The sequence below is a fragment of the Leptinotarsa decemlineata genome, unplaced genomic scaffold (genome assembly GCF_025532065.1).
Source record: "Leptinotarsa decemlineata unplaced genomic scaffold, Ldec_3_MD MMD2_tig00001019_RagTag_RagTag, whole genome shotgun sequence".
Taxonomy (NCBI): domain Eukaryota; kingdom Metazoa; phylum Arthropoda; class Insecta; order Coleoptera; family Chrysomelidae; genus Leptinotarsa; species Leptinotarsa decemlineata.
Window position 1 is genome coordinate 5422749 of NW_027412557.1, and position 27748 is coordinate 5450496.

The 27748-nt window shown below is 34.8% G+C and overlaps 1 protein-coding gene across 3 annotated transcripts in view; it reads left to right on the plus strand.

Annotated features, from left to right (window-relative positions):
* Epac (Exchange protein directly activated by cAMP) overlaps window positions 1–27748 on the plus strand; it is a 757111-nt gene that overhangs the window by 427944 nt on the left and 301419 nt on the right. The window contains exons 1-2 of one of the 3 annotated variants that reach the window (XM_074175398.1): window positions 2313–2625; window positions 8064–8274. The exons of 1 other annotated variant lie outside the window; for it this stretch is intronic. In XM_074175398.1, coding sequence (XP_074031499.1) covers window positions 8215–8274 — 60 coding nt within the window. In that variant the 5' untranslated portion in view covers window positions 2313–2625; window positions 8064–8214. Of the gene's footprint in view, window positions 1–2312; window positions 2626–7327; window positions 8275–27748 lie in introns of those variants that run through there. One more of the 3 variants, XM_074175397.1, reaches the window with a different exon arrangement.

Sequence of the window (27748 nt, forward strand, 5' to 3'; positions counted from 1 at the left end):
TCCAATCAGTAACGCTCTTAGTGTTTTTGAATTTTCTAAGAGCTTTATCCCTTAGACGTATTATCAGTTTCACATTATCAGTGAACTATGGTTGTTGAACTTTCCTTACTTTTACATTTTTCACTGGCACAAAAGTATCAAATATGAGTAGCATCAAATCAGTTAAATATTTAACCTTGTCATTAACATCCTGAAAAACGAAATGTCATCGAAGGGTGATAATAACAGCAGCTGCAGAAAATGATCTCTGTCGATTCGTTTAAAATTTCTATATGTAAAAAACTGTTCCTCATTTCTATAATTTTCATGATATCTGTTTTAAATTGAAGCTAATAATGCAGTCTGAAAATCTTTCTGTGTTATTTTTAGCAAGAAACAAAAGCTCCACATATTATTTCATCAAAGTCAGGAACGATTTCTAATAAATATTGAAGAATTTGCCAAATTTTTATGTAGAACCAGACCTTTATAATACTCCAACTGCCATATTTTTCTTATTATATGTCATTCTTTCAAAAACTACACCTCAACGATTTGATCTTCACAAACTTTATTTGAAAAATATATCACATGTTTCGCTTAGACATAAGCTTTTTCAAGTGATTTGTGAGACAAATCACTTGAAAAAGCTAATGTAATAGCTAATATAATATTTTGAAACCCTTCAATCCGGGATGTGTGATCCCGATTTCGAACCAGTTTGATGTCAATATGTTCCTGCCCGCAAGTTCTTTATAAATCAGTGACGACGTCACTGTTGTGTTCAAAAATGAGTTCAGCCTGAATGTCTATGAGAATACTGTAACAAATTAAAGAATTCACTGTCTTAAACAAATTTATTTCCAACAATATTTCACTATTCACAAACTAATTTATTTGCAGCACTCAGCTAACGCCTAATTTATTTCCACTATTTGAATTTCTTGTTTAGCCGCGATTTACTTTCTGAACTGCCCTCTTGGGCCGGGAAGACGTGCTTATATCGGTCCTTTCTAGAAATCTGTAGTCGGTTCGATCCTAGAATTTAACCGGCGATTCTCGACTGCATTCTTTCGCGGTGATGTCATTTGTTTGATTCAAAAGTCGGCCGGCGTACTGGTCGGGGGCAGCTTCAGATTCGTTACAATTCCCATTCGTTGTTTTTTGAGTACTCAAATAATCGTTTTTTACATATTTCAGGATATCTGTATAGAAAACTTCTATCTGTATATTCTAGCTTTCATCCAAAGTTTATTTATAATCCATTATCCTTCGATTGTGATTATATCTGAGAAGTTAGTTTTTTTAATCACAAAACACAGGCACTTTAGGAAAATCCTCAAGGTGCCCTCAGAGCGGTGTATGTGCGAAAGTAGCGATTCACATTGGATTTGAATCGTTAGTGATTACATCCATTTGGAAAAAGGGTTTCAGGAAGTTCATTCCACATAAACGCAGTTCTCCAGTCCGTCGCGTATTTCTGATTTTTATCGCTCTTGGTGAAATCAAATATACCAAGTCACTTGATCACCTGCCGTGAAAGTATCTATAGAATAGAGACAAATCCCTAACCTTTCTTCGATGTCAAGTTTACACGTGATGTGCGCGTTTCCAATAATGTTGTGGAAAGTACACTTCGGTGTCATGTGGCCGTGGACACAAATTCCAACTGTTCTGACCTAATTCTTCGAAGGATGAATTCAATAATCTGAGTTGGTCCCCACTTGTTTTTTTCGTTACAACAGGATGTGGAGGGACATATTCGAGAGAGTTCTTTTATAAGTGCGTTTGGCTTGCTGAGATCTGGACACTCCTGATAATTTTTTATATCTTCCTGATTACATAATCTGTTAATCTGGGGACGTTAACAGCTGTCCCTACAACGACCGCTTATTAGTCGAAACTTGTGCGAGTTGAGGATCACCATTCAACCCCAACCCAAACGTCCCACCACCATGGTAAATTCAAAATCCCTCCACAATTTCCTTTGTAATATTGATTACAGTCCATAATTAAAAGGGGAAAGCTGTTGTGCATCCTTTCTATTCTTCAGAACAATTTCCAATTCAATTTTTCCATGTGCCACAATGTTGAAAACCAAATATGTTTTATGTAACCACTTCCATCACAAAACTCTCCGATTTCCTGATTACTTCAAACAGATGAAAACATTTCCAAAACGACGGCGGCGTTCTCTCTAAATATGCTCACGAACATCGTTCGTATTAAGAGACTATATAGTAGACATTATTATTCATGCATCATGAGAGAGCGCTCTCTTGAACGGAATAAACTCTGGTATAACTTTTAATACCCTCAGTTCAACACCGCTTTCATTAAACATAGCAGGCCACTCGCGTAACGCGGTTTTCGTCCAACAATGTATTTATGAATAAGTAACATATTATGTGTGTGTGTTTGTGAAGTTATTCAACCCCGGCCGTGTTTTGGAGTTAATAGTGATCACAGTACATGTCATTACGGAATACATTCACGAAACCTTCATGCATAATTTCGAATTAAAATATTTACCATTGCTACGTAATGGAGAACTTTTTGGAATATGAATTTGTGTGGGTTCCATAGAGTGCTGGTCACTTCAATCATCAAGATTTCAACTCAAGGTCATTTCGCGTTATGTTGAAGGTGGATGTCAATTTCTTGTTTTCAAGTTGAACGTCCGATTGTTTCTATTATCCCACTTCTAGTTACTTTCATTATCGCACGTAACTTAAACTTTCAAAAATGTTTATTCAGAAAATATTATAAATGTTTCACAGACAATTCCAATCATTCTTTCCTGACAAAATTTGAAGTGGCCAATATGATTATGAATCGTATTCTGAAAGAAAATTTTGAATGTTACTAGAAAACAAATGTACTCAACATTTTGGAAACTGATTCGTTGGAAACTCAGCAAAGTATAAAATTTCGAACAAAACTTTATGAGTATTTGAAAAGTTGTGTGACTAACATACTTCAGCTTACGAGTAATTTTATCATTAAGAACAACACATGAAAAGTTGAAGTAAATCTAAGTGGAACAATTTTCTCATATCAATTCAAAGTGAAGGGTTCAAACAAAATTGATGCGAGTATTTTGAGACTCCCTTAAATATATGTGATTCACCACTTCATCTTTATTCATATGTGGGCTTGTGTTTCTTTAAATCGGCTTTTGAAATACTGAGTATGTATGAATATGTTGATCAAATGCCAAACAGAAGCCGAGATCGGAAAATGTCGAATTGAACGTATTATCAGTACAAATATAATCTACTATACACAACGATATTTGACAGTAGATAACAGGACAGATTGACAGACTTTTTGAAAGATTTGAAGTTCTCAAGAAAAACATTACGTCTCCCCTCACTTTAATAATTTAAATATTGATATAACTTCCACTTTATAGATGTTATTTTAGAGAATCAGATGAGAGTTTAATAACATGCCATTAGATATAAGAGTGGTTACAATTCGATTAAAAAACCGCTTATTTTCCAAATTGAATAGATCATAGATTCACATCAATATAAAAAATAGATGCTACTACTTAGTTTTTGTCATGAGGATTCGAGTGCCTAAGTGGAAAAACAGGGTTGGTATTTAGTTAGAATTCAATTAATTTTTCTAGATATAGATACAGCCCCTGCTGGACACCATCCAGAAAAAACCAACCGCCTGATTGGAGACTCGAACATCACTTGTAACCTTAATAGTCTGGAACATCAAAGAAAAGTTGGATATTGGTCTCTCTTTTATAGATACTTTAACGGGAGGTGTTCAAGTGACTTGGCACATTTGATTCCACCAAGAGCGTTACACATGAGAAATACGCGACGGACTGTGGCTGCTCATGGTTTTGAGGTTCACCTCAGTACAGCTCGAACTTCACTGCTTGAGAACTTTTTATCTGGAGAGCTGCGTGTATGTGGAATGAACTTCCTAAGAACATTTTGCCAAATGAATTTATTCTCCAGTGGTTCAAATCCAACATGAATCGCTACTTTCGCACAGGCACCGCTCTTAGAGCGCCTTAAGGATTTTCCTGTACTGCTTGTTTTCTGTCCTGAAAAAAAGTCAGTTCTTGCACGAGTTATAACTAGTTTTTGTAAAATTCTGTGCAGAGATACAAAATGAATAAAAAATTTCAGAATTTTTTTGACAATTATTATCAGCTTATAACAAAAATGAAAATCTAAATAGACTGTAACAAATCATTACGCCTAATTTAAAATTCCTTTTCACATCCTATACACAGACAATAGATTTAATGTTCATATTTATTTAAACTCCCAACAAGAATTTCATTCACCTTTCATTAACCCGTAATGAAACATATGAATGGATAACAGTTATTATAGGTTCAGACAGGAAATGGATATAATAAAGAATTAGAATCAGACGTACATTAAAGAGAAGATGAAAGTCGCACGGAGGAATTTAAAATCAATTGTTTTATGTCAACGTGATTGCGGAAGCATTAATTAACTGGTACATCAATTGATAAAAGGAGAAACTAGAACAAGGAGATGAAGTGAAGTAATGTCAGTGAAAGATGAACATAAATGATTTTTTTTAAATTTGATAAAAATTAGCAGTTTGGGATAGCACTATTTTTTTTCAATTGCATGTGCTGCTGCTTTAGCAAATTGCTGATGATCCGTGATATTCACATTTTCCACTGTAATTTCAATTGGTACGACGATGTCGACTCTGATTCTTCACAATATTTTGCTAGATGTAGAACAGGCTTTGAATCCTTCTACACATTCCAGCTCCCACACATCAATTCATGTATTCTCTACAACAATTAAAATACTTCTTTTTGTTTCCGTATGTGACGAATGAAATGCCTGGAAAGTTGTCTTCAGCACCCGAAAATACTGAATTGCTCTTTCTGAAATTTACAGTCTTTTGTATGAGTTGCATGGTGAGGTGATAGAATAGTGATGAGTTACTGATACTTCCTATGGAATATAAACAGAAAAATTTCTTCGCTTGAAAAGGAAAACAATGTTTCAAATATCATGTCACGAAATGATTCTGTTCCCTTGAGATCATAATGTTTCATATGAAATTTTGTCATAATAGCCAGGATTAGCTTTTCTAATTCATATTTTTGAAAACATTCTTGGGGACCTCAAGTTAGCTATGATTCCGTTATTGTTCATTTATTGTGATTCAAATCATTGTTCGGCAATCATGAACCAAGTTTTCTATAGTTTTAGCTTCAGTCACTGTGAAATCTGCCCTGAAGTGATACGTTAGTAAGTAGTTGCCTGTAAAGAGTCCCATTATCATTTTCAGGACTTTTACATTTGATCCTAGTAGCTTTTTTGGCGGTGAGACAAAAGTTTTCATCTTCCTAACCATTTTAAGTTTCTACCTTCTGAATTTTTGAGTGACTTTTTGGGAGTCCGTAGAAAGATCTTGACCGAGAGTGAGATTCTCTGTCTCTCTTTCACGAACACCTCAACTTCTTCATTGACTATAATTCCCGTGTAACCCATGTTACTTGATTTGCTTTTTTTGGTCAACTCAGTGAGTTTCTGCTAACCTTGAAGTTTTTGGGTAGTTATACTATTGACAGTCCTATTTTCAAAATATCATTGTGAGGATATTAATGAATATGCCAAACACTTCATCCTTTCTATCTTGAATGTTGAAAGAATATGTTTTTTTCTTTTGAGAAAAGGGTTTACGTTTCTCCCGAGAAAAGGAATAACGAAAAATCGAAGTGTCTCAAATGGATAATTTTAAGTAGTGAATTATTTTTATCTAATTTTATTGGACTATCTATTCGCCATTGAACGCTGACACAACACCGCACTGGAGTGAAATGGAGGTCAAACTAACACATTTCTTTTCATATTAGGAGAGATAAATTGTACAGAAGTTACCAGACATCGAAAAACACAATTTTGAAACAAATGAATCAGTATAGGATCCCAGAATATGCAATTGTTAGGTTGACTAATTTTTCCCGTATCAGTAGACAGATATAAACAGGTCAATCGATATATTTCATCAGTTTGGACTTCCATTGTCTAATATAATATAAATTGATTTGAAATCCCTAAATCTGTCAAAAAATTAATCGAAAAAATAACAACTTTATTAGACAAAAAACTGAAATTACAAAGAAATAACATACAAGCAACAACCAAAACAAATAAAAAATAGAAATATTTATACAAGCTGAAAATTTAAAAAAATTAAAAATATTATTAACAAAAAATGAAAATCAAAAGTTAAAATATTCCAAACCAAATTACGTCACGACGTTTCGATTGTTAGTATCCACAATCGTCTTTTGGTGATAAATGGACTTATTCCTCCGAGATCCGACTATTTATAGGTCATTCAAGTGCTTTCACCTATTACCTCTTCCCTCTCTCCGCTTCATTGGTTTTAGCATGAGATGACCGTTTGGCGGGAGATGACCGTTTAGCGGGAGTTGGTCGTTTTCCGCATGATTAGAGGTTTCCATATATTACGTATCTCTACGCTAGCTTGACTAAATGCGTTGTTGGATAACATATACGCGGCTTCTTTGAATTTTCTCCTGAGCCAGTGTTCCTCCTTGTGGATGATTTCAACTTGAGTCCACTTGATGTTATGTTGATGAGTCCAAACATGCTCTGGTATTCCGGATTATCTTGTGCTCAGCAATGCGAACTTCCAATGGCCTCTTAGTTTAACCGATGTATGATTCTCCGCACTCGCAGGGTATCCGGTAAATGCAATTCTTGGAATCGCAGTCCGCGTTTGGTGGCCTAGTTTTCGTGAGGCTGCTACGGATAGTTTTCCCAGATCTGAAACAGGTCCTGATGTTTTACTTGGACCCAATCCTTCTTAACCTTTCCGAGAATCCTCTGATGTAGGGAAGTACAAGTACTGGTTGTGGCGGCTTCTCTTTCTTGTGGAGCTCTTGATGTCTTCTAGCTAAAGCCTGTCACTCTGGAGTAACCATTCCGTTACAGGTCATTTTTGATGATGCCTAGTTCCTTTTCGAGACCTTCCTTTGTATTACAGAGCTCGATAGCACGGTCTAGAAGAGTCTTGATGATTCCTCTCCTAGTCGATTGATGGTGGTTGGATTTCTGTTTCAGATACTGTCTTGTGTGAGTAGGTTTTCGATATAGAGAAGTTTCCCATTTAGTGTCGGTCCTCTTCACCAGTTCGTCTAAGAAAGGCAATTCATTGTGGACTTCCTTCTCCATTGTGAGTGCAAACAAAGAGCAAACAAAATAAAAACAAAAAAAATCAATTACACCATCATCCGAATGACACAAAAACCATTTTTTTGTCAATTTTTCGATGTTTACTTTAGCGATAAGCTACTTTAAACTATTTACGAGTCTATCGCGATCCTTTTCATTTTCACAATTCTGTGTCGTCCCTCTTTGACGGACAAATAGCATGTGCACTCTCTTTCAGTCAATGAAGAACTACACATATCTGTAATTCTGTGTCCTCCTCTATTACATGGGATGGTTCGCTGGGACCTCTCTGTCGCACGTATTCACTCGCAGCAATATTTCACTTTTCGAATCTCGACAACCTGATTTTTCGCATACAACCCACTACAGTGTTTGTAATGAAATAATCTTTATTTCAACTTAACTTCAATTCACTAACCTGACCAGTGCAAGTTACTAGTATCGATTTACCTGTTTATACCTGCCTACTCAAGAGTTGTGACGAAAAAAAAACAGTCAACCTAACGTTTGCTTATTCTACAGGCTTCATACTTTCGTTTGGTATGGAATTTGTCTATTAACCAAACCAGTGAAATGTTAGAAAAAGAATAATTTTCAAATTGTTGATTAATCATATTCATTTGAATGAACTACAATCAAAATTTTATTAATATTTAATTCAATGTCATTATAACCTCTCGATCATTTCCACTAAAAAATGAATCGAATCAATTATTTTTATTTCAAATCAAACCATTTCTCTGATTGACCCTTCCTATAATTGCTATCGGTAAACCTCGAACCATGTAATTTTACTCATTTTTATTGTGGTGTAAAAATATTTCACAGGGGAAAAATCAATATCTGTCATTCCAGTTCAACATGCCGCATATGAATATCATGTTAACTTCATTCATGCCGTCTATTTAGATAACCAGATAATATCCAACAGACCCAAAACGTAATGGAGATCCTAATTATTGTGTCTTTCGCAAATACATTAGTGAACGCGTGATAATGGTGTGATATGGAATGCCTGAACGTATGGTGCCAGAAAGGACTTTATAAATTGAAACCGCACTCTAAGGTGAGTTTATATTTTAAACATGGATACCTAATAATCTATCACTCTATCTATCAGTTCTGTATTTTTTTTTTGGAAATGGTTCATTCATTATTGAGAAATTAAATGTTTAACGTCTAATTTGAGAAAAAAACAGAAAATTCGCTGTCGTTCAATTTATTGAGGAAATCAACAACAAATAATATCAGTGGAAACAAAATCAACGGATAAAGTTTTCAAAATGACCTCCATCTGGTTCCATAATAATACATACAGTCTACTTTCGAAAGCGTTCCTTGCATTATTGAAGATGTCCGGAGTCAGAAATCGGCATTCCCGAACAATTATCTGTCGCACGTCTTCTAGATTTTTAGAATTCATTTAATTGTTAGTAAACTGTTAACTTTTTCTGCACTGGTAGTTTTTGTTGAATCTAGTTTGTCGCAGAACAAAAAGTGGATAGTTGGTCACTGTCACTTCATCCTTGTTCACTGTATCCCAACATGGTTACAACGTGAGCCATCAATACGTTTAACGGTTAATGGATAAGTTTTGAAATTCAGGTTCTGTTCACAACAGAAAACATGAAGTATCCCGTCCTATCCAAAATGACGGAGTTGAAGTATCATCAGACAAGTAGCTAGAGCGCATGGTGTATCAACTACCAGTGTTTTTCGGATTTTGAAAGCCTACAACTTCCATCCTTTCAAAATAAATCTAGTTCAGGAATTAAACGAAGATGATCCTGATCGTCGACTTCAGTTTTGTGAGATGTTCAACGAAAAATTGACCAATAACAGAATACAATACATATTTTTTCTGTAGAATGGTGAAGTAAATCGACATAATTGTCGTTACTGGAGCGATGCGAATCCCATTTTGGTGATGGAAACACATTCATAAACTACACAAAAATTGAATGTCTGGCCGGCATTCTTGTCAATCATATTGTTGGACCATTCTTCATTGAAGGTAATCTCAATGGAGACACATACTCAAATCTATTACAAGTCTGTGAGAACACCTGAAGCTGAAATTGTACTCTACCAAGCCAACAAATCTAGAAGACCTGCGATAGAGAATTGTTCAAGAACGCCGATTGCTGACTCCGGACATCTTGAATAACATGTATGGAACGCTTTCGAGGGTAGACTGTATTATTGTATGGAACTAGGTGGAGGTCATTCTGAACAATTTATCCGTTGATTTTGTTTCCCCTGATATTCTTTGTTGTTGATTTTCTCATTAAAATGAACGACAGCGAAGTTTCTGTTTTCCTTAAATAAAACGTTCAACGTTCAATTTCTCAATAACAAACGAACCAATTTCGAAAAAAATTACAAAAGTAATTAAGAGACAAAATACCTTTCAAATAAATGATGTATCACTCGACTCCCCATGCCGTTGACAAAAATAGGTGGTGTAGTTGTTAACCGCATGTGAGTGAAGTTTCGGGTATGATTTTCATATCAGAATCAGTCCCCCTAGGAATAAAAATTGACGTGTTCCTTGAAATTTTCGATTGCATGTCCGTTTTTGACTTCTGGGGGGGTCAAGTTTTCGTTGGAACGCCCTGTATAATCGTTTCCTAAATATTTTTCTGTGAATGCATAGCACCATATATATTCCTATTTTCCGTTCAAGGTGATCTTTCTATTTGGAAAGAAATAAAACCGCCGCCGAACAAAACCTTCGTTAGATAAATCGCTATTCTGTCAATCTTTTAATCATTGAAAATCTAATTAAAAAAACTTACGATTGATTCACTGGGTGAAAAAAATTAAAATTGTTTTTCTGATACTGTTCAATTCCAAGAAAATGAAAAAAAAGTATCACTACAAAGAAAGGTTTTCCATCAAGTGTTTTTATAAATGAAGTTCTAGAAGAGCCCTTTGTTAAAATTTCATAATTTTTCAAGATGCAAGAGACTGAAAAAAGTAAGTTGAGCTTTTTTTATTTTCGTGTGTTATGGATGTTGATGATCAGTTGGCGAAGATGAAGATCGGGAGCTAGCAGGGAAGTCTTTGTGGGGGTGAAGAAGTTAAGGGGAAACTATTTAAATATTACTGGAGTTTTTCCCAACACCAAACCGTTATTTTAACACCTTGAGGTGTTAAAATAACGGTTTGGTGTTTGGAGAACACTCCAGTAATATTCATTACTATACCAAAGGTTCCAAACAGTGCCTCACAAGGAAAATTATATAGTTTAGGAGTTCGGCAATGGATATGATGGCAGTCGGAGTGTTCATTCTGTATATTCTTCACATACTCTTTAGACCTTCGAAGGCTTTCAATTACTACTATCAAACGTAGACCAAATCGTAGTTTCAATGAACTCAACTTCATACGATTTTTCAATAATAAATAGGTGCCAGTGATGTTATTAGGTTGTTTCATCCATGTTGATGTCATGTGTTTTTGTAGCTCCATTTCTAAATAGGTATTTATTCTACTGTATCGTAGTGTAAACTGATCGGAATTTTGTACTCTATGTATAGACTATAGATTGATACTGTTCATTTTTTACCAAATTTTTATTTTTTGACATTTTTTAGCTCATTACTATATTATGTCGTTTGAACCAAAGCACTGCAGAAACGGTCTGCAAAATTAACCAAGCAATTTACAATGATAGTGTTGAATATTACTGGAGTTTTTTCCCAACACCAAAAATTATTTTTAACACTTTGACACGTTTTTCAATCACTAAGTGATCATCTTCAAAGAGGAAGATTAAAACTGTTAATGATAGTGTTGATGACGTTGGTTGGCAAAATTCGTTTCAGACATTTAAACTTCGAAGATGAGTCACGAAGTTATTTACCTACAGTATCCTGGTGGAGACTGACCTATTACAAATGGTGCGTGGGATGGCGGAAGAACTGAGCGTTAGCTCCCATGCGATTTTTGATGATATAAAATGTATTGGAAAGGTCAAGAAGCTCGAAAAGTGGGTGCCCCACGATATGAACGATCCACAGAAATTGTCACGCCCCGAAATCTGATTTTTGCTTTTACGGAATCAAAACCATCGGATCGTACCGTCAACTGTGATGAAAAGTGGATCTTCTTCGAAAACAGGAGATATTCAAAACAGTGTTTGGATACCGATGAACCACCCTAAGACCTCCCAAAGGCGAAAATCCACCAAAAAAAGTTAATAATTACAGCAATTTGATCAGCAGCACTATAATTTTCAGCAAACGAGCCAAACCTTCACAGCATAGTCCTATTGTGAGGAAATCGTCGAAATGTATCGAAAATTGCATCAGCAGCAGCTAGAACTAGTCAACAGAAGAGGTTCGATCCAACTCCATGACAATGCCTGTCCGCACGTTTCGCAAATCACCGTCCGAAAATTGAATGAATGGAGTACCGAAGTTCTGCCTGACCCACTATACTCTTCAGATTTCCCGCCAACCGACTACCATCTTTTCAAGCATTTCGATAACTTTCCCATCGGATGAACCTTCGCCAATCAGGGCCAAGCAAAAACGGCTTTTGTCGACTTCATCGAATCCCGAGTATCCAGTTGTTAAGCTGACGGAAGAATTGATCGACTTGTGTTACGTTGGCAGAGGGGTACTGATTCAAATAGCGCTGATTTTGATGAGATTGAATGAGTATTTTTTGAGACATTATAGTTTGAAGTAGACTCATAAAAATGGACAAAGTTTATGAATCAACCTAATAATATTACGAATACGCTTGAAGATTGGGAAAGTCCGTTTCTCGATTTTTCAATAGTTTGCAAATAATTCCAGAACTACTGACTTCATGAAAAAATGCATCAAGAACCCTTTTTGTAGTGCCTATCAAGATCCACAAAATTGATTATATTGAGTTTTAATTTTTCCAATTTTTAAAGTATAGCAATCACAACAAAACTATAATGCAGTGAAGTATTTTGTTTGATGTTTTTAAGCCCCAAAAATTTACTGAAACTTTTTCGACATTTTCTGTTTTAAGTCCCACTCTATTCAGATTGGTTTTTTCTACGACAGTTTTGGATATTTTTAACGGAAATAACCAAACAACGTTTTCCAAATTACATCAAAACTGAAGTGAATTATTTCATTTAGTTCTGTCTTATCTCCTATTGGTGAAGTTTTCCGAGTCGATTTGGGACAACTGATTTCCATTCATCCCACGAGAGAAGCTGTCTATTTTTATAGAACTCGTTGAATTGATCACAATCAGTTTTAGAACTTTGAATGGAAATATGAGAGTATAGTAGTAACGAAAAAACTGTAAGTGTTAGTCACCTTTTCATCAGAAATAAAAAAGTTCTATAACGTTTTTCGATATTTTTAGTTATTATATCCAACTTGTCTTCCATCGGCGGTCAACTTCCTTGAAAGATGCACACACTCCCTTCACGTTTTGTGACTTTAAAATTGTATTTTTGAGTTATGTAGTCCGTGAACATGGTTGCTGTTCATTCCTCCATATTTTCCGAAAATTCAATTTTGCTCAGTGAATCCCAGCGTGAATTCCTAAGTGTTTCCAATACTGTTGTTGGCGTCTTTGCACCATGCTTGCTTTGTTAATAGTGGTCGTTTGTTTCATAGTAGGCCTAATTCCAACAATTATTTCCTAGAAACCAACATCTCCCATCTATATTTCACTAGTGATATTTTTTCATGACGTTTCAAAATACTCACGAAAACATTGTGAAATGTACTAATTATTTAACTTTTCCCTCGAAAAGTTTGTTCGTATCTGAAGGACGCTTTGAAAACAAATAATCTTATGGATTTTTTTGAGTAGGTATAGGTATATACCAAAAGAATGTTTAAAAATTTAGGATTGAAGTGAATTCATTTAGATGGGTGGTGGATTAAAAAGAACTTGACGAGTTGGAAATATCGAAATAAAGAAGTTTCATTTCCAAAAATTCCAAATGAAGCAATGAATAACCAAATCATACTTTTCTGCATCGTTTGTAAGACTTCTTTCACCAATATATCTCAGTCGCTTCAATAAATTATTTTTTTATTGAAATATAGGTACGGCCAGAGCCATGGCTGAAGAAAACAAAATCCGGGCTGGTACACCGTGGGCGGATGAAACTTTGATTACGAAACATTTCATCTGCTGCGTGTCGCAGTAGCAGACGAAAAATTGGGAGTTCAATAATCGTTAGAAGTATACGTGTAAAAAAATGAGATTACCCTTTTCTTCAGGAAATTTCAATCAATCCATTCCAGATATCGGGGAGTGTACATATTTTTTACATTATCCAACAATATTTCACTTCTAAAGTAATGAAGCAAGCACATTCTCAATAATCGATTGTTTGACTACCGTATTTTCGAACACAGTTCGTTATCCAAGGTGGTAAAGACTCATAATGAATTCAGAAGGTTTACAGGTCATGAGCCCGCATAACTCACCGTACATAGAGGGAAGGGTCACACCCTGAATAATAGGTTAGGAGATTTGAATTGCTTATGAGTAGGTACAATTGTCGTAGGTCGCCACATCCGACCCATTGAATTTTTGTCATTTTCTTGCGATTCGTATGCGCACAGATGTAGGATGAAATCACAAATGAACATCTCTTTAATTTATTATGGAAGTCATATTCGAACTAGAAACCGTATGTGTTTAACTGCTTCAAGCGATTATGAAATACCACATGCTTTTTGTCTAATCTAGAATAACACTCAGTAAAATGGCTTTATTTTTCGGACAAAATAGTTGAAATTTCCAACAAGCAGATATAATTAAGGTATTTTTTGCAAATTTCAAACTTTTATCAAAAGACCTGATTATTATTTTACACCATGTTGAAATTCAATTTTCACGAATCATTCTTTCTTGGATAATTTTTCCAAACAGCAGCTATTTCGATGAAAATTTGAATTTAGATTCTACATTCTACCTACTTCAGAGATAAGTCTTTACCGGTAGTTGATTTTGTAGTGAAAATAGATGCCATCCTTTCTAGCGGAAAAAATATGGTAACATTGAAAATGAGTCCGAGATTGAATTGATTGGCCAATTCTAGGCAAAGTCGGTACCATAAACTTTTTTCTAAAAGTCAATAATTTTTAACTAATTCCTGAATTAGTATAAATCCACGTTTCCAGATGGTTTATGGCGAATTATTCAAAAAGTAAGTATTTTATTGAAAAAATAATCCCTATTATAAATTCAGCTCATGTGAAAAATGGTGGATTTATAGTATCTGTAGACTCAATACAAACAGAGAAATGTTTTGTTGAGGTTGGTTCTCATTCGTCGAACGCCAAAATTGAAAGTTTCGACGTGAAGTTGTCAAAAAGCAATACATTTCTCGAAGAAATCTGAGTTTATATTTCTCATATGATTTCCTTTCATCAAATCTAAGCGAGTTATGACAAAATGATGTTGGTCCCTATTTTTTCGGCGAAAAACAATTAGAATCACTTCCTGAAAACCACCCCATTTGAAAATAAATGTCACCGCCTCATAATTCACATCAATCAAATAATTATAATATGTTCTAGATGAAGAATCAATTGAGAGTGCCTAATTTTGAAAAAAAATGAGCTTCAAATGAAAAGGACACCTCAAGCTAAACTTTGTTCAAATTTGAGCTCTTCAACCATGAAGTGAATTGTGAAGCAATAAAGTTCATTTTCAATTGGGGTGGTAATTAGGGGATATTTTCACATTCTGTAGTCGCCGAAACGAATAGGGACCAATAATATTTCGCTCAGTTTTGCAGTTCTGCTGAAGGGTTTTATAGACAATGAATTTGAGGTTTTTCCAAGCACTTCAAAAAATGTTCAATGAATTTCTCTCGAAAAATGCATGGTTTTTTGATAACATTGAAACTTTCAGTTTTGGCGCGTTTGACGACTAAGAACCAACTTCCAACAAACCATTACTCCGTTTGTATTGAGTCTGAAGTCTTGAGTCACCCTCAAAAGGGTGTTGCATACACTCCCAGGGTGAAAGCAATCTCTGGTATAGGTTCAAATTTGAAGCAGAGGGTGAGTAGACTCCAAATCGAAATTTTGTGCAAATCGGTGTTGTTTAACAGAATTATACATAATTCCGTATTTTATCTTCAATGATTTGGTTATAACATGTTCCTCTCTCATTTGATCAGGATATTCTTCGTTTTTGTGCTGTGCTATCACATTTTGGACAACCAGCGACCATAAAATAACAAATAAATCTACAGCCCTATTCCACAGAGGTTGTAAACCACCTTCCTCGAGTTCCAGCAGCTTGACTGCATTAACCTTTCTAGATTTCATATCATTTCTAGAAACATGTGGATTCGTTTTCCGATGGCATTTCAGGTTAGCTTCCCAAATTTTTGCTACCGCAGTTGTCGGTTGATTGGTCAAACCACCAACATAAAAACTTGGCAAGTTGACTTGGATGTCACACCAATAGGTGGTTCCACTTATGTTTCGCTTGCGTTTATCAAGCACTTTCTTGGTTTTTCTCATGCCCAATAGACTGCCCAATAGACAAGAGCCACTGGCTACCGGTGGCTCTTGAATTGAAATCAATATGGGAATGATCAAAAAGTGCTATATATATATATATATATATATATATATATATATATATATATATATATATATATATATATATATATATATATATATATATATATTTTAAAAAATGACAATAATTGTTTTTTAGATCGCTTTAGGGAAAAAAAAGTTGACGGGTGATTATTAAAGGAATGTAACTCACAACAAAATTTATTAAATGGTCCATAATACTGAGTGCGCATATAAGTAAAACTAAAACAAATATGGCTCTCCTTTGGCACCCCGAAAAAAAATCATAATACAAAAAAAATTGGAATCAGTACAAAGTATGGCCTCCACGCTGGTTTATTACGGCCCTACATCTATCGTGCATCGACAAAATGAGATTGTCAATGTCTTGTTGAGGTACATTTGCCCATTCAGCGATTAAAAGCTCTCTCAATTGAAACGTTGTGTGAATATTCCCCATATGCGGAGTAATTCTCCGTTGAAGCATGTCCCACACATGCTCGATGGGATTCAGGTCCGGTGATTGTGCTGGCCATGGCAATACATCAACTCCTTCGTTGGTGAGCCAGTCAGTCACTAGACGCGCGACATGTGGACGAGCATTATCGTGCATTAGGTGGAAGTTTTCACCAACAGCACCAGCAAACGGACGAACGATAGGTAGAAGAACGGTGTCGAGGTACTGTCGAGCTGTGAGGAAGCGATTTGGAAAAACGAGATCGGTTCTGCCGCCGATCATGATTCCGCCCCATAGCATTACTGTACCACCTCTGTATGTGTGGACTTCCTGGACGTGTCTCAAACGTTCAATATTTCCAGGTCGTCTCCACAGTCTTACTCGACGAGAATCTGGATGAAATCCAAATCTGGATTCATCTGCAAACAAAACTGTGGCCCAATCATTTGCATCCCAGTTTTGATGTTCTTGACACCACTCTAATCTTCTACCGCGATAGCCTCTCGACAAAGGTGGACATCTAAGTGTCGTTCTGTTGTGGAGATCTGCTTCATGCAGTCGATTTCTGACAGTATCACGACCGATGGTTACCTGGTGCGTCTGCTGCAACACGTTAACCAACTCAGGTGCTGTGATTGTCGGTTGTCTTCTTGCTGTTAAGACCGAAAATCGGTCTTGAACTGCAGTTGTAGCGCGTCCTCGCCCTGGATGTTGTTCGGCTGGACTGCCAGTTTCACGGAAACGCCGCCACATTTTAACGTTCTATTCTCAGACTCGTTCATTTGAATCCTGCACGCATGGTATGAATAACGGTCTGACGAATAACAATATTTTATAAAAAATAATCTCAAGCATTTAGAATTGTGTATCAAGTTTCATCTTCTCCAATGTATCAACATTTTTCTTTAACATCAATGTAACCATCCTCACATAAGATGTAAGTCATGAACAATTAATATTTTTGATTTTACCTTAAAACTTATATTATTGTAGTTTCCCTGATGATGAAAATAAAATTTTCCGAAAGCTTGGACTAACTTAAAAGAGTACTCATTTACTTGCTGCAATACCCCACTATCCAATAGTTTTTATATATATATATATATATATATATATATATATATATATATATCGAAACTCTCTCTTTTTCCCGCGATTAGTGACTACTTGAGACGCTCAAATGATAATCTTCCAATTCTCATTGGAGAACTCTCAAAAGATATTCTGAAATATTTTCTGATTTTTGAAGGGGGATTACCAAAAACTCACTTTTTCATTTAATAATGTATCTTGGTAGGTAATTTCTGAATAACTCCTTGCTCAGTCGAGTATCAGGCTATTTATATATGCTTCATGCACGAAGGTGATGAAGATGTAATGAGGTGAAGAAAAGTTTTTTATATTTAGAAAATTACGAAAATCTCAGGAAACATGTTTCAATATATATTTTCAATAGAAAAAGATCAACAAACTGACTTTGACTGTCGACTGATCTCGTGAGTTAATTATAAATTACCCAATAAGAGCTAATATTGATTTTAACATACTGAGTTTTTGAATAGTTTCAAAAATAAAACCAACAACTGGTTTGACCATACCATTGTTAATTTTTCCATTCTTGAAATATCCTGCTGGATCATATCGAATTTGGACAAAAGCATGTTACATAACTAGAAAAAAGTTGAATAATTCATGTTTTCTCTAAATAATAGTAAATTATTTAAAGAGAAATATTGTGACCATTACACATGAGAATGAAGTAGCCACAAGGGCGCGAGTAATAACAATGTTTCTTAAGTAGAATAAATCACTTTCTTAAATTACTTAAAACAGGAATACTTTGAAGTATGATTTATTTGTGTAGGTTATCACGAATGAGAAAAATACCATAAAATTTCATAAAAAAAACAATCTGAAAAAGTAAATTGATGGATGTAGCCGTTACTACGTGGTAGGAAATCATAATGAAGAAAAGAGAAATGAAACTTTCTATGTTTTTTACCACTTTTATTTGTAACAAACGTTACTGCAGTTTCGTCCTATATGGACATTTTCAAACCTAAACAATAAATTGTATACAATGAATCGTATAAGTTTGAAAATGTCCATATAGGACAAAACTGCAATAACGTTAGTTACAAATGAAAGTGGTAAAAAACATAGAAAGTTTCATTTCTCTTTTCGTCAATCTGAAAAAGCACTTAAAATACTAATCAATTCAATTTCAGAAAATTTGAATATTGAGTGGTTACTAAAATAACAAAACTATTGTAGACAAGACATAAACACTGGCATCGAAACCCAGCGTAATTACTATGCACTCCAAGAAGCAGCTAATAAATTAGTGCGACATAATACTATTGAGGTTTTAAATGACTGTCGTTTTGTTATCACATGACGAACTTTTGAAAAATGTTACATTCATTTTCACTTTCCTGTTTTCTCTCAGAAACGAAGTATCAGTTCAATGATTGAGCCTGACGTTTGAGAACATACTTTGAAGTTGGCAATACTCAAGGTTTACTTGCAATTGAAAATAATTGATACACTACCAGTACTGATGGAGAAATCAGCGCATGAGTACTGAAAATTATTCCACCTCAGTTTTCCAATGCGATCATCTTGAAACATACCCGATCGATGATATCAATACATGTTGCCATGGGGCAACCCCATGCCATATTGTTTAAACCGAAATTCTTAACATTTTTGGGGATATAAATTTTTTTGAAAGTTTGAAAAGTCTAAAATTGGGGTACTTTCGACCCATGACAAATTTATAAAAAAGAAAACAAATTCAAAAATATATCTTCAATTCCTAATTGATTTGTCTATTTTGTGAATAATTTTTCAATGCAAATCATGAAATTATAAAACAACAACATTTAATTGGCGCTCCGGGACGACTTCATTAATTTCAGTGGCGCATTTGCTTTTTCAGCTGCAGAAAAACCCGGAAAAACCTGCAGCATCACATCATCTGAAGTTCTTGATCTGCCAATGTCATTCATAAAACAAAATGTAGGGTGTCTCCAGAGGCGCCAATGAATTCAATTCATCGCCAGAGACGACTATCGTCAAACTTAAACCAGTCCGTTTCATCTTTGAAAAATGCGTAATGATGACCAGGTTGAACGCCAGAACCACAGTGAACAATTATTGCATGAAGATTATAATAGTGGTCTGCTAGATTGAAGTGTTAATCTATTCTGATCATTCTAAAGAATTTGGTGCTTCCGTCAGAGGTTGAGTCATGTTTGAAGATCATCAGTGTTATAATTAGATCAACTGGTGCCTGAGCTATACTTGTTTTCTTATAACAATCAGTTAGTTTGGCGTATGTTTGGCAATACAGTCAATCATCACATATTGAAAGTTTCATTTTCCAATGATTTAACAATGAGCTTTGCAAGGACTTGTTATTAGTCATATTAGGAAACGCTAGTTGAAGTTTCAGAAATTCACATACGTTTTTGCTACCTCTTGAACATTTACTACACAGTAAACAAGTGAGGATTCCTCCAGCGAAAGATTCACAAATACATGACGAGATAGACTGTTTGGAATCATTCAATCCAAAGCGGTCAAAAGTATTGATTCTGCTATTTTTTTGCTCACGAAGAGTATTCAACAAGAACCCCAAGAATTCGGAACAATCCTCTTGTTGTCCTAACGAGTATCTAGTGGACTTCAAAGACTCCAGGAAATTGGTTGGTAGGAAAGATGATACATTCTCACGAAGCTACAGTACAGTTTAAGTTTGGTGAATGAGTAGAAAACATTCTCGTTCTCGTTCATCGTTAAAACATTGTTCTTGTAAAATGCTATTCATGTAGCAAGTGTTTCCAATACGAACTATCAAGAAAATGGTCACCTAATTACCGCATTCTTCATTAGTTATAGAAAAAAATGATTCACCAATAATACTGACGAAAGCAAATCATTCACTAATAGGTAGTGAAAATTTACTGAATGAACAGAAGTGATTTCTAATTTATATGATTCTCATGAATAGTCATCACGAATCTGTCGGGTTTATTGCTATGATTTTTTTATTGTTTGAAATGAAATTAATTAGTAGTGAAAGAATGACTGTATTTTTTTCACATGAAAATAATTAGACAATATAACACGACGTGATCATCATATCTAACCTCAATTGAACTGCAAATTCACAACTTTTTCTCATATCAAATGCACTAAGATGCCAGCTAGATATGCTCCAGTTCTCTACAACAATATAATGATGTATTTTCTGAATATTGTTTTGCAGTGGAGTACATGAATCGTTATATGGGAAACTTGTTGAGAGTTTATTTTGAATTATATATTCAACTAGTTATTGCCCGCGGCTTTCCCCGCGCAAAATTTGGTTTGTCACATTAACTTCCGTGACAGACCATTTTAAACAAATAGGTAGAATATTTTTCATCAATCCACAACGTCAGGTTATCAACTTCAAAACAGAAGAAATTCAACAGAATCTTTAAACTTCTATTTGGCTTTTTTTATCGACCTTTTTTGGGTATTTCTTACCTTCCACAATCTGAAAAATATTAAAATTAGAATGGAGAACTTTATACAAGTGTAGAAGGCAAACTTTTAAGTTTACCCGATAAGTTACTGCGTAAAAATCAAAGTATTTTTCACAAAGAAAAATAAATGTCAAAACTTTTTTGACATCTGTCGAAGAAGTAAAGAAATAAGATATCAAAAAAGGAATAACTGCGAATATATTCAAATTTCTTATCCATTTCTGAAGACGGAGGCAGATTTTGGCCTCCGAAACGTAAAAAATAAGTATTATTTCTTAATATTTTTTTGATAGGCAAAATTGTTAAATACGACAAGTTACTGATGAATAGAAGATTTTTCTTTGTGAAAAATGCTTTGATTTTTACGCAGTAACTTATCGGGGTAAACTTGCCCTTCTACACTTGTATAAAGTTCTCCATTCTAATTTTTATATTTTTCAGATTGTGGAAGGTAACAAATACCCAAAAAAAGTCGATAAAAAACTGTTTTTTTCCTTCACGAAAAATGACTTTCGTTGAATATTCTATTTGGCCTCTTGGAGGGTGGAAATTCCTGATTTCTTTTATTGATGCTTATTTACGCTACACAAAGAACCTACCTGCATATTTCAAGATTCTAGGTTCATTACCTTCAGCTGTACGTTAATATAGGAGCAACATCAATTAATTTATATTTTCACTTTGAAAATTCAGTAACTAAAAAGATATGTTAACTGCACTAAGTAATGAATAGCTTCGAGAATCCAATTATGTTATCTATGAAGAAATTCGCAAAACCAACACAACCGTCAACGACGTCTGCCCTCATGCGTCTACCCACGTTCAGGTCGCGTCCTCGACGATGGCGATGCAAGAATTTTTCCGACTAACTCAAAATTAACTTATCGTTATTTTATGACCAAAATTACACAAAATCTTTGTAAATTGTAGCCTATATGTTATTCAGATGTATAAGCTGTAAAGTTTTATCTGAATCCATTCAGTCGTTTAGGCGCACAAACATACATACATATATCCATCCTCATAAACTTTCGTATTTATATCAGTACAGTATAGATACTCCAGCAAGCATTCATTTGACGGGTAGAAATTATAGCTTTGACGTGAAATGAATCTTTCAAGCACACTTCTCTCACATGAGATTAAAATAATGTCTTTCGAAAAATGTTCTGTTAGCCTTATCGGAAAGTGACTAAAAATCTTCTGAAGAAGATAACTTGGTTAAAGGAAAAAAAATTATCTATCAGAAGCATATATTCATTCTACCAATTTTAGAGATGGTTGGTTCATTTGCTATTGAATATGTAGGTGTGTAGGACATCTTTCATATTTCACTGAAAGAAGCCACTCCGAAACAGAAAGTCAAAACAGCGATGCACCAAGTTGATATCAGTACGAGAATCACTTAATCGTAGAAACGAAAATTGCACGAACGATTCGAAACAATTCTAATAATCCCACCACGACTGCGCCCAATATATCAACGTACACGCAAAGTCACTTTTAAAAAAATATATTTTTATTACAAACTGTGAAAATTCGAAATTACAGACATGTTGACTGTATGAAATCCAGCAACTATCTAATTTATAAATGGAGTTGAGTCTTTAGGTCGATTCAGCAACATCACCATAAAATGGCGTCAGCGATGCTGGATAAGCTCTTCTCCCTTAAGGTGGAACGATGTAATTCCTCCCCTCACAGATTCAACTTCGGAGGATTACTGAGGAAGCTGACTATTCTGCAACTCTATGGATTCCTGGGGACTTCTTCTGGAAGGCGGATTGATGTTTCTAATCTTCTTGTATATGGCATACGCTAGTAGAACTGCTAAAATCCCATGAATTATAATTGTCCAAGCACTAGGTGTATAGCTTATAGATTTTTCTTGAAGTGCTGGGCGGTTTTCTATGAACGCCGTTCTGATTTCATGCAGGTCATCCAAGTTTACGTTGTTCAAGTGAAGGCTCAAGTTAAACTTCTCTCTTGAAATTTCTTGTATATCTGACTCGAGAAAAAGGATGGGTTGGCTTTGGGTATCGATCTGCTGATAATTGATGAATACTTCTTGATTTGTCGATATCTGGCAAGTATTTGGGATGTCGACTAGGTATGAACCTTTGACTTTGATGGCTTCTTCTTGCTGGTGACATTTCAGTCTAACTGTTTCTTCGGTAGGTAAGAGTCCAATCCATTGGTCTGACTCTTCTCATCGTTTGAATATTGGTTGATTGATTTCCAATCGCATCTTTTGGCATGTGGCATGGTCCTCAATGTTCATCAGTTGGATTTCGCATGAATTTTTGGCTCCAATTTCCAATAATTCGACCGGGTCACAGAAGTAGAATAGTGGAAGTACTTTCATACAAGGGTCGCCTATGAATGAGTAGTACAATTCGTTTTTCAGAAGGTATTTATTTTCTGGAATTATTGCCTTGAAATGACTCTAATTTGATATAGGAATTGAGTAAAGATGGTGGAGGTTCAGTTCTATGGGGTATGTTATAGATATGCGAAGGATGTATGTTATTTTGTTACTCAGTAGGTAAAAATCTACCTTTATCCATTTTTCAATTACCATAATATTCTGAAGCCTGATTCCAACTGGTAGTTGATTTTTCTTCAATCTATTTTGAACAGCAGTTATTTCCCGTAAAAGGTATTTGGTTTTCATGATACTTGGATGCATCATTCCGATTTTTGCAATAGATATTGAAGTTCTCAATGTCTTGTAGAATAGAGTTGATAATATCGAACATATTATTTAGTTGATTCATTATGTCTTTACTAATAAACGAACTGAAAAAAGTTAATATACAATTCTGGGTTTTCTCAAGCGAAAGCTTTATTACCATTAAGAGTGGGATCACCGTTGCGGAGTTCTCCTTTCTGAATTTTCTCGATAAACTTTATTTTTGACTATTTCAGAATTTTTATTGATTTTTATTTCAATCAATTTATCGTTATGATTTATTTGCTGAATGGTATTGTTCATAAATTAGAGAGAGAGCGAGAGAATTTTGCCATATTATGTTCGATGAGAATTTATCTTGATTTTACTTTAGTTCTTGAATAAGTTGTTCATTGCGTTCGCCATCACTTGCATTTGAATTGCCACTAATTGCTTCAAAAATCGATCCAAGCCCATTGATTATTCCTCTTCTATTTCTCATCGGATGAGGAATTAATTCTATCAGCTTATTTTCGACATTGGTGTCCATGAATTTTAATATCCTCAAGTAGTTGGAGGTATCTTTTTCATATTCTGAATTTTTCGAGATCAAATTCACAAGATTTTCAGATTATTGATTTCTGATATGATAGGATTCAATGTTAGTTATAATGATAATATTCTCTGACCTTTGCAGTTCAAGTTTGACCGAAATTAACCCAGGATTGTTTTTAAGGTTTTTGAACGTTATCTTATCTGGTATCGCGAAGATTCCGGGTAATCTGGAATGATATGCAAGTGTTAGTTGTCGAATGAATTAAGTAGTCTGAGTGGAAGTTTTACATTGTCCATGTGTACCTTTGCATGTTTCGCGGTGGATATCACTTTTCTGCGTTTGTTAGTACTTTTAATTTCTTCGGGTTTCAAGGATTTATTGGCGTTATTTTGTCTCAGATGTTTTTTGGTGTAAATTTTCTGTTTAGTTTTGAATATTACCGGGTCGTCTCTATTTTTATTAATTTTATCAGTATATCGTTTTCTCTTTTAAACTAAACTGGCATTGATTTGAGAGTATAGCAATTTTGCTTGTTCTCTGTGTTGGAATATACAGTCATTCAATACGTTCTCATCGAGTTTAATATCGAATGATTCATTGGAAGTTATATGTCCATTTATGATATTAATTGATTTGAGTTTGGTAGCGGAATGGATTGAATGATTATAAACTAAGATCGCGTAAATCATTTTCATTTCAATAGGTGTTTTTGAAAACCCTTTTGTATTGAGTAGTCGGAGATATTCCATAATAGTTGAATGAAATCATTCAATAATTCCATTCGACTGGGGGTGATTTGGGGAACAGAAATGGACTTTGATTTTATGAAGTCCTAAAAGTTCAGTAATTACGGAATTTTTAAATTCGGTTCCATCGTCTAGAATAACTTGTTTGGGTACGCCATGGTGAGGAAAATAACTTATTAACTTGTTAGCGATGTCTGTACCTGTCTTTGCGTTCAGGATATCAGATTGGGCGTATTCAGAAAAGATAATTATGATGGTTCTAAATTTTGATTTTTCGAAAGTAAATATATAAATATATGGAAAATTTCAAATGGTTTTGCGGCTGTTGGAGTAACATTCATTTGCATTTTGACAAGGTTTCTGTCGTATTTGCATTATTGACACAGTTCACATTCATTTATGAAAGTTTGTATGAACTTTTCATATTTGGCCAATAGTACTTTCCTTTGAACCTTTGTAGGGTTTCATCTATACCACGATGATTAGGTTCACCTTCGTGATACTTCTTAATGGTTACCTCAATATAATTTTCTCTCGTAATATCTATCAGCTCCTTTGAACATTTTTTGAACTTGATAGAAGAATTTTTGAAATATGTTTGTGGAATAACTGAAAAAGGTTTATATATTTTAGGATTCTCAAGATATAAGTGATATTGAATATCAGGACTAATATACTCCTTAATGAAATCGATTACGTTCTTTTTAAAATATTATTTTTTGAAAGCTGAACTAGTATGCGTTTTTTTTTTCGAGTAAAATTATTATTTTCATTTTTGCAGGTGAATGTAGAACTGATGTTATAAAAATTTGATTTTGCCCATAATTGACAGCATAATCTACAATTGGAATGTTTATAATGAGATGTTAATCAGCGTTAGAGTGGATGGTATGATTTTCGTTATCTTGGTTGACAGGGGGTGTTTCATTGTCGTTTTCAATTATTGGCTGAGTATTTTCAGTAATTGATTGATTATTTTCGATAGATGGTTGGTCATCAACGATAGGTGGTTGGTTATTTTCAGTGAGGTAGTCGTTTGTATTATTCACTGTGTCATCGTGGTCATTACCAATATTGACAATCATGAAAAAGTCGTCTATGTCCTGTACAGGTTCACCAATCGTTAGAATGTCATTGGATGGTTGATACATAGGAATGTTCAAACTTTCGTCTGTTTGACTTATTGGTACAGGTTGTATTCCAAAGGAAGTGGTTGGATTGCCCAGACGTGATGATTCAACTATTATTCCATCTAGTTCATCCCAAAATGATCTGGTTTCCTTTGTATGAATTTCTACATGGGAAAGTGCGACCACATTGTATTTATATTCCCTCTCTTACAAATTATTAAAAATTGGTATCATTAGAGCTTGATTCTCCACCTCATCAATTTCAAATATGGATCTTTCAATAAAAATAACCACTGAAGTGGTTTATGATCGGTAATAATATTAAATTTCAGTCCGTACAGGTACGGTCTCAAGTATGTTGTTGCCCATACGATGGCCTTTTCGATTACTGAATATTTCTGTTCAGAATCGTTGAGGGTTCGTGACGCAAAGGCCACAGGTAGATCTTTACCTATAGGGCCTTGTCAAAAGACCGCTCCCAAAGCTACATTTGAGTCGTCTGTTGTCAGGTTAAACGTTCTTGTGAAGTCAGGGTACTGGAGTATTGGTTCGTTTATTAAAAGATTTCTGCAGGTTTCGAAACAAGTTGAACATTCGACATTGTGCTCAATTTTGGCACCCTTTTTCAAATATTTGGTAAATGGTTTTCTAACTTTCGCGAAATTTTGAATAAAACGTCGGTAGTAACCTAACAGTCCAAGGAAAGCTTTGATTTGTTTTGCCGTTTTGGGTAATGGAAAGTTTTTGATTTTGTCAGGATTGGGTTTGATACCTTCGGAAGTAATCATGTGTCCTAAATAGGCCACTTTTTTTCTCAAAAATTCAGACTTATCGAGTTGAATCTTGAAGCTCGATCCTCTTAGTCTTTGGAATACACATCGAAGTCTTTTCATATGCTCCTGAAGTGAAGTTGAGAAAACGATGATGTCGTCTAAGTAGGCAAGACATTTTTCATTTTGTATGCCTCTTAGGATGTTATCTATCACCATTTCGAACATGGATGGTGCGTTCTTCAGCCCAAATGGCATCCTCAGGAATTTGTAATGCCCATTTTTTGTATTGAAAGCTGTTTTCTCTGTCCTTTTCTCCCATCTCTATTTGGTGAAAGCCGCTAGCTAGGTCTAATGTCGTGGAGTACTGACATTTTCCTAGCTTATCGAGTCATGAATATTAGGGAGAGGGTATTTATCGTCAATCGTCTTTTCGTTAAGTTTACGATAGTCGATGACTACTCCCCATTTCTGAGAACAACCCATATAGGTGACGACCATGGTGAAATACTGGGCCTAATTATTTTAGAGTCAAGCATTTGTTTATTTTGAGCTTCGACCTCTTTTTTATGGAAAAAAGGATATCGATAAGATTTTTTATACACCGGTACGTCTTCAGTCGTACGAATATGGTGTCGTAGTTTGCTGGTGAATGTCAAGGGAGTATTTTCTTGGTAGGAATGGTCCAGAAATTCTTTACAAATCTCTAGGATTCTGGCTTTTTCTTCTAAATTTAGGTGGTCTGTTCTAATTTTTGTCTAGTGTGAGCTCAGTTGATACATTGATATTATTCAAATCAATGTTTTGCATTTCATTGTTATCAAAAGTTTCAACATTCAATGGTTTGGAAAAGTCTAATGTCACTGGATTAGTATTATAGTTTAAAATAGTTGTCAGCGCATATCCTTGTTTTGCGATAGTGAGACATTGCGGGATTTCGCAGTTATGCATGTTCTGATGTATTCATTTTGATTACTTGTTCGGATCTAGATACTATCGTAGTCAGATTTAATTAATTGCTTGTCTTATGAAACATAAGCTTGATTTTTGAGAATGGGGTCAATAAATATCCTTGTCAAAATTTGTGCTGGCTTGTAAGATTTTCAAGTTATCCAGGCCA